Below are 13,589 nucleotides of genomic sequence, written 5' to 3'. Positions count from 1 at the left end.
ATCTATCTATCTATCTATCTATCTATCTATCTATCTATCTATCTATCATTAATCTATTATTAATCTATCTATCCCTTTGGGTAAATATAGTGGTGTCTTTGAAACATTTCAAGTATTTTTCAGATTTCCACAGAATTATTCCTACTAAAAAAAAGCAAGGAAGCACTACTGATCCCCCGCTTGTTGCTCTCCAGGTGCTCGTCTCTGGATAATCCGTCTCATCGGGGGTCTGTGGGCTCATAAAACGGGTCAAAGACAGGGAGACTTTGGATTGTTGGGCTCATCAGGGCTGTTGCAGGTCACCTGACCTCATTCATGAACTCACTGCCTCTGTTTTTTTTAGAGAGGGTGGAGGAAGGAGGGGACCGGAGCAACTGTAAATATTCTTTTTGCCCCCTCTGATTACCTGATCCAAGTAGGAACAGCGCTGCTAATCTTTCAGTGCAAACTTGATTATCGGCTCCCGATGCTGTCACTCAGACATCTGTAGCTGAATCAAACCATAGAGGTGGGTCAGAACCCAGTAAATCAAAATTGTAGACTGTTATCTCAGTGATGCTTGTTCAGTTTTTCTGAGAATCGCATTAAGGTGGTACCTCACAGGTCTGCAACTAGTTGGCGAATCGCACACGAGACCAAACTTCCAGAATGTTGGTGAGGTATCTCAGTTGCCTCTTTTGAATCACAGAGTCTCCCAGACTTCTAGTAGATTAAATCATAAATGTGAGGGGTTGCAGATGTGGGTACGATGTGGTTGGAATAACGTAAGCTGTGCACAGAGAGTAGGTCATACGGCTTGCTGGTCGCTTGGTCTCAAAGACAATCTAGTGAGTCTACAATAGAACATATGGTTTTTTTTTTCAATATTGAGTTAATTTGAGTTGCCAACTAGTCTCCAACAGTTCGTTCAAACTGCCGCCTATAAATAGAGGTTTAAATGGATAGGAGTGATTGGATGGATTGCATTTTATTTGTGCAAAGACACTAAACAGATGCAAATGGGATTAATCCCAAAACAGCATCTCTTCATGGCTGCTAACATCCAGAGGTCACACTAAGTCACACTTAGTGGTGGCACAGAGGTTAGAAGATGGGCTTGTGATCTGAAAGTCGCAGGTTCAACTCCCGGTACCGTCAACAACAAAATGTGGGTGGAAAAGGTGGAACACCCACACCTTCCTCCACCCTCATTCGCCCCACTCTGGGCCCCCAAGCAAGGCCTTTAACCCCCACCATCTGCTCCCTAAACAGGTCTCTCTTGAAAATTAGTTCTCGCGGCTCAATGAGACTACGTGTATAAATAAAGGGTAAATGGATGTACCGTGTTCAGTACCAATCAGTCCATCTTCATATTCCCAACGAACAGGTAATGAGATATACTAGTCTCTCCAAAGCTACGTGGTTCTAGTCCACAAAAATGCGCTAAAAATAGTTTTTACAACTTTTTGCTTCATTTTAAATTATTTAAATCCTTTTAAATCATCAAGTTTTGTGGATGAGAGATACAATGCTATCAGAAACTCTTTTTTAACTTTAAATATATGGAGTAGTATGGACAAAACCTCAGACAAGACAAGAAAAAGAGTCTTGTTTGGCCTCATCCACCCTCATCCATTCGATGGTTATACGTCCATGAAACATTTCATTCCCTCTCCTGTAAAGTGTAATACAACAGTTTGTGAATTAGTGTTGTACCTCACTGAGCTGGTGGACATCATCCACGAGGGAGTCCAGAGTGTCTCGCAAGGTTAGCAGACATTCTCATTTTTCCTGCAGAGGCTTGCAGTCCTGTCACTTCAGTTTGAACTCATTGAAGTTTCGAAAATTGGCTGTTCAACACACTGGTCACTTGCAAAGACTTATTTCAGCAGAAAATGTGTATTTTTCCCACACAATTTTCTTGCAACCTTGAGTCGTCACCTTGTCTCCAACAGTCACAGTACTGTGAGACAGCACCTTTAGTTACTGGGGTCCAGATACGCCCTCCATGCTAAGGGATTCAGAGAATTAAGATTAATGTATTTAACAAACAGAGAATTGCCTTTAAAGTTGTATTCCATTTTGGACAGTGTCACCAGCACTAATAGCTCCACCTTGTAGAATATTGTTGGAATACAAAGACAATCAACTAAGTTAAGAGTTGCTGGTTGCTACATGGTCTTTCCCATACGGGTTGTTTTTCATCACATTTCTTTCCAAAAGTTGCGCAGTGTTTATAAAGTTCTCCTGAAGTATCTAGCAACTTTGTAAGGACTTTTGACCGAGAATAACATCGACACAACCAATGTGCAGTGCAAAATATGGAGGAAAACCTTTCTTGCAATAGTTTTCTCACTCGTTTTTGTTCACATGATTACATTCGGTACTGTCTGTGGAGTATTCTGTTGGTTCTAAGTCTGGATGCACACCATGACTCCTGTAAATCCTTAAGAGTCTGTCTGCGCCCCTGCGGATGCTAAAAATTGTGAACTCTCAGGAATGAGAAGCACAGCGATGAGATTAGAGATCATTCAGCGTCAGAAGTGTGTAAATGAGTTGAATTTGCACATACCGGTATATTTTTACTTTTATCCCATTGAAGCTTTTTTTAAGCAGGATTTTCAAAAATTAGATTTGCAAATTAAGTCTTTTGATCATTCCTAAGAGGCAACCGGACTTCTTTTCTTGTTCCCTGAAGACGTTTAGCTTCTTATCAGATGGTTTGAACTCATCAGTGTGGAGTGCCAAGTTTAAAAATGCAGATGCTCTGTTCATGCCAGCTGAACTCGCATACAAACCATTCCTTCCTTTCCCTTTTCCTGCAGAAAGATTAGGGGCAGATGGCTGAGTGGTTAGAGCAGTTATCCTCCAATGGGAGAGATGGGGTTTTGATTCCACCAGTAGTCACATGCTGAAGTGTCCCTGGGCAAGACGCTGAACCCCTCACTGCCCAGGGACACTTCAGCATGTGAAGTGAACCCCTCACTGCCTCCGATGTGTGTCCCATTGGTGTATGAATGTGATCTAAAGCACTGATTAATCTTTACAGATTCAGATTATCTTTGTAGAGATTTAGTAGAGTTCTGTATGAATGGGTAAATGAGGGCACAGGTTGTATTGTAAAGTGTTTTGAGTATTTTGACTACCGGTAAATAGAAAAGCGCTATATAAGTACAGACCATTTACCGTTTACCTTTTGAGGATTGTGAGTCTTGGAAAATTGTAAGCTGATACCTGTTTAAAGCAAGTTTCACCCCTCTCTCAGACCAAACTATGAACGTCCTTGTCCTCAGAAGAGCCTGTCTTGTCTTTAAGATGAAATTGGACCTCTGAGTCCTGACTTAAAATATGTCTGGGGGAAGGTGGGTCAGTCTTACCTTCTTGCTACACCAGACCTCAGATGCCATGCTCAGTTTGTGTCCAGGTGTTTAATCACCAACTTATATCAGATATTTCAAGAAATGTTTGGCCTTTAGAAAGTTATTCAAACAACCAGTCAGCATTCACCTGCTCACTGTATGCAGTAGGTGACGAGTAGTCCTTTGGGCAGTACAGTTAAGCCCAAAGAGTTTTGCACATTAATTTCTCACTAAGCTCCATGGCCTGGAGTGGTTTAGCTGTGTTTAGAAACACTTAGGCAACAATATTTATTTAACTGTTTTAAAATTAGAAGTTTAACGTGAAATCAGCTGTTGAAGCAGGATGTCTCGTCCTCCACCTCAGAGCAGTGTTTTGACTGCGTGCCTCCTGCTCTGTCCAGGCAGGCCTCCCTGGATCCTGACACACACTTTCCACAATGTTCAGCACGTCTGTCATACCGAGTAACCCAGAAGGAGGATTAAGTTTGGAGTTTAATGAGTGTAATCCCGTGTTAAACAGGGCCAAAGTGTGGGGGTAAGAATGTGGTCCGCTGCTGACTGGTATGCAACGTCCTTAAGGTGCAACGGCAAATGGTTGAAAGGGAAGAGAGGTGCCACGCTCACGTATGACCCCAGTTAACTTTTTGCATTTGAGGGGATTTATCAGTTTATGATACTTTATAACATCCTTTTAGTAAAACATTTGATCCTCTAGTAGTTTCTGGTGTTTGGTTTGTTCGGTTCGGGGATGAGAGGTGGGGCGTCCATCTGTCACTGAGTGGGATGTGAGGCCCACCAGTTCATCACACAGACACTGATACTTTTACACTTTTAGACATTTTACCAATTGTATTGGTGTATTTTAGAAACTAAAACTTGAAATTTTTAAGAAAATTACAGTTTTATGTAAGGAAGTTGCAGCAGACGATGATGTGAACAGGATGTACGATCCGGTACCTCGGTGCAACAGTCTTGTTTTCGTTGATGGTGTTTCGTCCTCATGTGTTGCGTTGCATGCAGCAACTGTGTTTCTTGGAACAGTTGATAAGTTTGAAGGTTGTTTTGTTTTTATCCGTTCTTCTGCACAGAACAGCTTGGTTTTTCATGCTGATGGCGTTTTCTTCTCGCTTCAGTTCCTTTCACAACATTTCAGCTAAGGTCAAGACTTTGACTCAGCTGTTGCAAAACATTGACTTTATTCCTTTTAAAGCCACACAAGAAGTACAACTACACTGAATGACCAAGGTTCTGCTTGTATTCTGGTTGCAGAAAAAGTCTATTACAAAAGTGAGTCCTAAATCCCTGAAGAAGAAAGTTGATGGGTGTTGGCACCTTTCATAATTTTCTCAGACATTTTTGTTCTTAAACACCCATCGAACGAGTGACATATTGTGTTATAGCCTCCATCCATATGTAAACTTTTTCTTGCCCTGCCTATAACTTCTGATCTGCTCTAGATAGTTTGATGAACTTCATACATATTTGTACCATTATGAGCCACAACATGTCTCACAATCTATTCATCACCCCACCTCTAAGGTCAAAGGACATGCAAGATCTTTTCTTGTTTGGCCATTACTGTATTGCTATGTGATCATTGGTGGATGGGTGTATAATGTGCCATATGTGGAAGAAAAGAAGTACAGTCATCCCTCGCTATATTGTGGTTCACTTCTTGTAGCTTCACTTTATCAAACCCGTTTTTTGATGTTGTGTGTACTGTACATTCATCTCATCAGCTTCATCGCCATCGCCAAATTGTTTAAGAGCATATGAAGTAATAAAAATATGGGAAAGGTTTTTAGGAGTGTGGGAATGGTTTATAAAGCCTTAAATCTACACTGCCTGGCCAAAAACAAAAAAAGTCACCACCAAACAAAATGGTCACACCCTAATATTTCATTGGAGCGCCTTTAGCTTTCATTACGGCATGCATTCACTGTGGCATTGTTTTGATAAGCTTCTGCAATGTCACATCTATTTCCCTCCAGTGTGGCATTAATTTTTCACCAAGATCTTGCATTGTTGATGGCAGATTCTGGCCATTGCACAAAGCCTTCTCCAACACATCCCAAAGATTGTCAATGGGGTTAAGGTCTTGAGTCTGTGGTGGCCAATCCATGTGTGAAAATGATGTCTCATGCTCCCAGAACCACTCTTTCACAATTCGAAATGGAAGAATCCTAGCATTGTCATCTTGGGATATGCCCGTGCCATCAGGGAAGAAAACATCCATTGATGGAATAACCTGGTCATTCAGTATATTCAGGTAGTCAGCTGACCTCATTCCTTGAGCACATAGTGCTGCTGAACCTAGACCTGACCAACGGCAGCAACCCCAGATCATAGTACTGCCCCCACAGGCTTGTACAGTAGGCCACATTTTTATCCGGCCACATTTCTTCCTCGAAGACGATGGGTCCCCACTATCCTTCCAGTTTTTAATAATGTATTGGACGATTCTTAACCCAATTTTAGTAGTTTCTACAATCTCCTTAGATGTTTTTTCTGCTTGCTGCCAATGATTTGACCCTTCTCAAACAGACTGACATATTTTCCATGACCACGCGATGTGTCTTTATGGTTGTTCAAGAAATGAGAAGCAACTCATTGCACCAGTTGGAGTTAACTTGTTTCCAGCTGAAAGATAATCGCCCATGCAGTAATTATCCAATAGGAGGCTTGTACCTATTTGCTTAGTTAAATCCAGGTGGAGACTTTATTTTGGCCAGGCAGTGCATATAAATAATAAAACTAATATATTGTTACTTGGCAGATTTTCACCTACTGTGGGGGTCTCTGGAACGTAACCCCCACTATAGGTGAGGGATCACTATATGTTCCCTTATTTTAAATATCTTACATCTATAATCTTTAGTTAAAAAGCCTAGCATTCTGTGATTTAAAGTAACATTTTGTGCAATATCACAATGTGTCAGTGCTCCGAATATATGTTATAAATGACTCTCAGCTACTACCACACCAAATTTTAGCTCTATATTTACTAAATTGACTGCATTATAGCCACTTCTGTGTTTGCTGAAGTTGGATATCTTCAATATAGGTGTATAATGTGCCAAATGTTGTACATTTGTTATTAATAATGTCTGCTTCTCCTGATTTTGACCAGATGGCACCGTGTGGCCATCAGCGTGGAGAAGAAGACGGTTACCATCATTGTAGACTGTAAGAAGAAGATCACCAAACCTCTCCTCAGGAGTGACCAAGCTTCCATCAGCACTAACGGCATCACGGTGTTTGGCACCAGGATTCTGGACGAGGAGGTTTTCCAGGTAAAGCTCTCAAATCACTGAATCGTTTTAACATATATAAACTCACAATTTTCCCTTTGAAAGCATCATTTGGAAATATGTTCACAGAAAATTCAGTTCTTGCCATTTATTGGATGTTTTTTTCAGTTTTATTGCCTTGCCTCATGTGTTTTGCTTGGATGGCTTTTGAGTTTAGCTCCTTTATTGACATACAGCTGGACCTCTTTGATTCAGCCAAAGAGGAATGTGGTCTTGATAGAAACCAGAGCCAGATGCAGAGATGGGCTTTCTTGGTTTTATTAAGAACATCACACAGATCTGAGATATCTGGGAGCTTTTAGAGAGATCTGCTTTAGTTAGATGACCTGTAAGTTGTTTCGATGGGGATGAATCTGTTGTTTGTATAACATATGAAGTGACAGAGCAGAGTTCATTTTCTAAAAATGGGTTCATTTTAAGTTTGATGCAAAGAAAGTTGGTTTTAATTGCGTCTGGCCTTCATTTGTTTTTTAGTCCTTTCATTTGTTTCCTGAGTCTCTGAACGTTTTAAAGATAATATGATCAAATTTAAGCAATTTGTGATTTTATGTGGTGAACTTTTATTTTGTCACATTTCACTTCTCGCAAAGAACAGGCTTTACGTGACTTAAACCTGTCTTTGCTATTCCAGAGATATTTTTGATGGCTTTATTTGTCTCTATTATTTTTTTCAAAAGCACATTCTAACAAAAACATTGTAATATCATACACTGCCACCAGGTGGCGAGAACCTCCAAACATCTAAGGTCTGAGCACTGTTTTGGATAAAAGCTCTCCCAAAATGATAATTGTACAACTCTTTCTCTCATGTGCCAACAAAACCAAAACTAGACACACTAGAGATTAGATTTAACTCAGCTGCCATTGTAAATGAGAAAACCAGTGTCACCGTTACTTACCATAAACAGGTAGCCTCATTAGTGCACATGTATCTTGGGGGGTCCTCGTAACTCAGTGAGAATACGTCATTGGTCATTAAGGTTAAAGGGCCAAGATGGGGTAGAAGCAGGGCAACCGACTCGGGACACATAAGCCCCAGGTTCGATCCCCAGTCATTGCACATCTCGTGGTGTCTCTGAGCAGCACACCCTATCCCCAAATGCTCCCCGGACACCCTCAATAGCTGCCCACTGCACCACCTGGTGGTGGATGGGTTAAATGCAGAGAGCCAATTTCGCCATTGTATGGGAACATACAATGATGACAACGCATAACACAATATTATTCTAGTCACATGATGACAGAGTGGAATTATGGGTAGTAAAATTGGAACCATGAGCGAGAGGTATGGTGCATGTGATTACCTGTGATATTTACTCTGTGTGTCTCAAAAACCTGCGCCCAAGGGTGTTGGGCAGCTATATGAGCACGCAGCTCTGTTAAGAAAGTGTTATTCAGCAGCAGGAAGCCTGTCAAATTAAGTATAAAAATAAAATGAAATGTTAAAATTATAATAAAAGTACCCAAATTAGCCACTCCTGTGTATAAGCCATGGAGTTCTGAGTGTGAGAAAAAAGTTGTGGCATATACACCGGTAAATATTAGCGCTTTACTGTGTTGGGGATTTTACCACAGAATGTGACACATGATCTATTTATTGAAAGCTATTGTGATTTACTTATTCCTTAAAGGTTTTTGGCCAAAACTGTAGAGGGTCAAAGTTCATCTGGGCAGTTTTTCACTTTGTAGCAGGTCAAGAGGTCTTTTGTACATTTTTTTACGATTGTACTTCACCATTGAACAGATATTTTTAGCCAGTTTTTGATATATTGATATTTTCAATGAAGAAAATACAACCTTTCCAGGATTTCTTTTCCCTTGTAGCACCAAACGATGTAACAGACAGTTCTTCTGATGTTGCCAGACAAAAAGGAAGTTCCTGAGAAGTTGTGTCGGAGATGTTTTTAATTATAGGAGAGTTCTGCGCTCGTGTCATGTGTGCATGAATGGTGCTCCCTCTTTGGGCTGAAAGGAATAAATATTCTGATCTGCCAGTGCCAAAGATACCAGATGCCCTGCCTCGGAGCATTTAATGAAAACTCAGAAGGATTTTATTCTCAGCTTCTCTGTTATTTTACTCCTAACAAACTCTCAAGTTGTTTGGCTTAAAACATACTCGTCTTTAGAGATTTAAACATAAAGGCACATCAATTTAATTTCACATTTTTGACTACTACCACTAAATATTAAACATATTTTTAAATGTGAATATGATAATTAAAAAGATTGCCAGAAAAATACAAACAATAAATATGAAGGATTTTACATAAATACGCTTGTCAAATTAAACTCTTTGAAAACTCGTGAAATTAATATGAAAACGTAAAGAGTCATTCATGTAATAAAGTCTATTACTGTTTTATTCTTTTGTTTCTGTCGTGGTTTTTAAATCACAGCTTCTCCCGGAGTTTTAGAAATACAATAAATACATTAAAACATGTCAGAAATAAAGTGATATGACGTTTGGTGGCAAAACTAGATGTAGGTGAAATTAGTAAATAAAGTTTGCTGTCAATAGTGAGATTTTGGTGAGATGAGAGGTAAAATCCAACGTTTTCAGACAAACTTCACATCAATATAACGTTTAAACGGCTCATTTTACGTGACTGAACGGGCATTTTCAGATCTTTAACAGTTTTATACAACAGCAGTTTGATTTTTGGAAATTTAAGCACAAAGTGTTCAGCTTTTGAGTCATTTAAACCGTCCAAAAAGGTTTCTAAATGCTTCCTATAGCCAGAAATGCATTGCTTTTAATGCTCATGCATCAAAGTAAAGGCATTTTGGTCTTTTTAATGTAGCATGCTCATCACTGCTGTAGGACTTATGGTTTTTATCTTTAATAACCTCAGAGGCCAGAGCCTGACACCCAGCTAAACTCTCATCGACTCCCATTGTTTATGAAAAGTTTTTAATCTGTCATGACGCCCACATAGTGTGCTATAGCTAATCAAACATTCACACATATGAGCTTGTACAGTTGTACAGGTTATGCCCACAGTTTGTTTGAGGCTCAGTTTCTAGTTTGTGTTTCTGCCTGTTTGTTGTTTTGGTTGATTCATGGAGAGCAGCATCTGTAGCACATTTTGTTTCAGGTCCAGCTAACAGGGTCTTCTCTGTGGACTCATTAGAACAGATCTCCTGTCTGTTTTCTGCCCCAGCTCTTCTCAGAGACCCCCAGAGCCCTTTGCATGCTGGGAAGTGTAGTGCAGGCACTTTGGTTGTTCTTTAAACCAGTTAGATTAGTCCAAAGCATTAACATTTTAACAGTTTCTGGTTTCAGATGATTATATTTGGTGTTTCTGATTTACAGAATGAGGGGAACCGATGAATTATAAATATATAAATCTTGCCCACCTTTATTTTATTTACTAAAATTTGGACATTTCTTATTTTAGAACCTGACCGTCTTTCCATAAATGTCTATACATCTATTCATGCCCTACCTGCTGCAGGTTGAAAGCCACCACCGACGCTGGGATGAATGGAAGTCTTTCATTCCTCCATCAGGCCTCCCTTAGTTCCTCAAATATTCGCTCTCCCTGCTCACCTCCTCCTCCCTCTGCTCCCTCCCCACCTTGTGGCCTCGTCCCGCTCCTATCGCATGAGGCTGTCTATTCATGCCTCGCTCTGAACCCAGCTCGCACGTATAGACACACCTGTGTCTGTTCCCGCTCGTCCTGAGTGGAAAGCAGCCGTCTGAGCTGAAGGAGCAGACTGCGCTGAACACCGTCAACGCCGGAGGAACCAAATCTGCGCTGTAATTTTTTAGCACGTCTTGTAGGCATGCAGGACAAATCTTATAACCAGCGTGACGAAATAAAAATGTTGATGGGTTTGAATCTTTTAAAAGGGGAAACCATTCAAAGCTGACGAAACAACTGCAGATATTTCCACGTCACTGGTGTTTACCTTGAAATTGCTTCACCTGTCGACCTCTGACCCTGAGGTCACCGGGGTTGAACTCGAGGGCGTCTGCTCTGCCTCGTGCTGAGCTGCAGCTCCAAGTAGCCGGAGGCGTTTTTTGTTTTCTACACGGTGTAACACAGCACAGGTGTCTCCCTGCAGAAGACACGTTTACTCATAGCAGCTGTTCACTCCCCGAGTCCGTCTGTGGCTCCATCTCTGTAGCTACAGTACAACGAAAGATTTTTGTTTCACTGCTGATGTTGTCTCTGGTGAAGACACAGTAATCGTCACTGGTGTCTTTGTTTCCGTACGTAGTTTGTTTGCTGTTTTGTCTGGGGGCTGTTTAATTACACATGACAGGGGTTAGTCTGAAGGTATGTTGCCTTTGGCGAAGGTATGAGAGAGCAGCCGGTCTGATTACTGCCCTGTCTGATTCAGCCAGCGATGCTCTGATCTCGCTGGATCATTACAGCATGTTGTGGGATTTTAAGAGTGATGACTCAAAACATAAACTTTGGTTCATGCAGCAATGTTGAGGAAATACAACTTGTAACCTTTGTCCCTTTCTCTGTCGTGTACCTTGTTGTTTGGGATAAATTAAGATGGTGCAATTTAGAAAAGATTTAGCGGGTCCGTGTTTGCCTCAAGAGGAGGTAAAGTATCTTGAAGGGAGGGACTTTTGAAGGGATGGAGGCTGGGATTGTTGGTTGATTGATTGGAGGGAGGAAGTGATGTTGGCTGGTTAGCTGGAGGGACGGAGTGATGGTTACTTAGTTGGTTAGAGGGAAGGCGTGTTGGTTGGCTGGTTAGTAAGATGGAGGGAGTGGTGATTGGTTGGTTATAGAGAGGAAGTGAAGGTTAGCTGGTTGGTTGGAGGAAGGGAGTTAGGGAGGGAAGGAAGGATGATTGGTTGGTTAGTTGATTGAAATGAAGGAGCTAGGGAGGGAATGTTGATCAATTGTTTGGTTGGTTATGACAGATAGATGATGGGATGGATGGATAGATGGAAGGATGGATGGGTGGTGGGTGGATGGATGGATGATGCATGGATGATGTATGGATGATGGATGGTGACTAGATGGATGGAATGGATGGATGGTGTAGATGGTAGATGGATGATGGATGGATGGATATATGGTGAATGGATGGATGATGGATGGATGGTGGGTAAATGGATGGATGGATGGTGGGTAGATGGATGATGGATAGTGGGTAGATGGATGGATGGATGGATGGAGGGTGGGTAAATGGATGGATGGATGGATGGATGGATGGTGGGTAAATGGATGGATGGATGGATGGATGGTGGGGAAATGGATGGATGGATGGTGGGTAGATGGATGGATGGTGGGTAAATAGATGGATGGATGTATGATTTACTCATTTTCCCTGCTGGGCTGGTTGTTTTAAACAGAAGGCAGTTTGATTTGTGTACTTTTTACAGTACTTACTCCTACTGTATATATTTTTGTTATTTTGACACAGTATTTATACAGATAAAATAACTTTAACTGCAACAAATAAATAATTAAATAAACCTGTGGCCATCAGTTATAACCTAATGAACATTTTAAATATTTCCACGTCACTGGTGTTTACCTTGAAATTGCTTCACCTGTCGACCTCTGACCCTGAGGTCACCGGGGTTGAACTCGAGGGCGTCTGCTCTGCCTCGTGCTGAGCTGCAGCTCCAAGTAGCCGGAGGCGTTTTTTGTTTTCTACACGGTGTAACACAGCACAGGTGTCTCCCTGCAGAAGACACGTTTACTCATAGCAGCTGTTCACTCCCCGAGTCCGTCTGTGGCTCCATCTCTGTAGCTACAAACGTTCTTCTCTCTTATTTGAGTTTTGTGATTTGGGTCCTCTCAGATCGTAGACTTTTAAAACACGCCCATTAATGAGCTGCTGGTGAAAAACACCTGGCTGCTGCAGGTTCATTGACTCAAAATATTCAAATGACCTTAGAATGTAGAGCAATCTGATTGAAATGAGGACATGTGTCAACATGTGAGCGTCTGTGAAAGTGTGAAACGTCTCGTACGTGTCCTGATGTGGACTCTGTCTCTTCAGCCTGTGAGCAGACAGATGTCTCCTGGACATGAACTGATTAGAGTACAGTTAAAGCGTTCACCTGTGGCTCTTAGGTGAATACATGAGGTAAAGCAAGGGGCTGCACACGTATTCACCCCTTCATCCTCTGTTATGTTTGTTTAACAACCTGAAAATTGATAGAAATGGTACCTTGTGTATAAGTACATATGTGTACTTTGTGATGTTCTAATCATTCATTTAAATAAAAGGCTGGCTGTTTGGAATTTGCCAAATATGTCAATTGGATTATTGAATTGTCATTTGAAATTGCATAGTAGTGGCAGCATCATGATATGGGGACTTGGAAACTGGTGAGAGTTAATGGAAAAGTGGATGGATATTAATACAAATGAAGTATCGTTGGAAACCTGTTTGAGACCTCCAGAGATTGGGACAGAGGTTCACCTTCCAGCTGGACAATGAGCCAAAACACACAGCTGAAGCAACTGGTTAGAGGAGGACCAGTGAAATGTTCTGAAAAGACCCAGTTCAAAATAAGACCTCAGTCCAACCCAGAATCTCTAGAACAGGGGTCTGTAACGTTTACGATCAGAAGAGACATTTCTGCCACTTCGTTCACTAAATTAAATGTGACCAGTCAACTGGTGGCCCATGGGCCACTTTAAGGTTGGTAGAGGTTGGTTTTCTGGTCAGTAGGTGTGAAGTTAGAAAACTGGAAACATCTAATGGTTGTTAACATTTAGTTACATTTTTACATTTTGAGACTGGATTCCATCCATCCATCATCCATCTATCATCCATCCATCCATCATCCATCCACCCATCATCATCCATCCTTCCATCATCATCCATCCATCCATCATCCATCCATCCATCCATCATACAGCTATCATCCATTCCATCCATCATCACCCATCTATTATCCATCCATCCATCATCCATCTATCATCCATCCATCCATCTATCATCCATTCCATCC

General features: G+C 41.2%; 1 protein-coding gene across 1 annotated transcript in view; it reads left to right on the top strand.

Annotated features, from left to right (window-relative positions):
- The window catches only part of col11a1a (collagen, type XI, alpha 1a), a 124,952-nt gene that overhangs the window by 11,965 nt on the left and 99,398 nt on the right, over positions 1–13,589 (top strand). The window contains exon 4 of the mRNA XM_037694096.1: positions 6,469–6,631. Coding sequence (XP_037550024.1) covers positions 6,469–6,631 — 163 coding nt within the window. The remainder of the gene's footprint in view (positions 1–6,468; positions 6,632–13,589) is intronic.

The sequence above is a fragment of the Nematolebias whitei genome, chromosome 20 (assembly GCF_014905685.2).
Source record: "Nematolebias whitei isolate Nwh7 chromosome 20, NemWhi1, whole genome shotgun sequence".
In the NCBI taxonomy this organism is placed as follows: domain Eukaryota; kingdom Metazoa; phylum Chordata; class Actinopteri; order Cyprinodontiformes; family Rivulidae; genus Nematolebias; species Nematolebias whitei.
The sequence above is the reverse complement of the archived record's forward strand: the minus strand, read 5'-3'. Positions and strand labels throughout refer to the sequence as shown.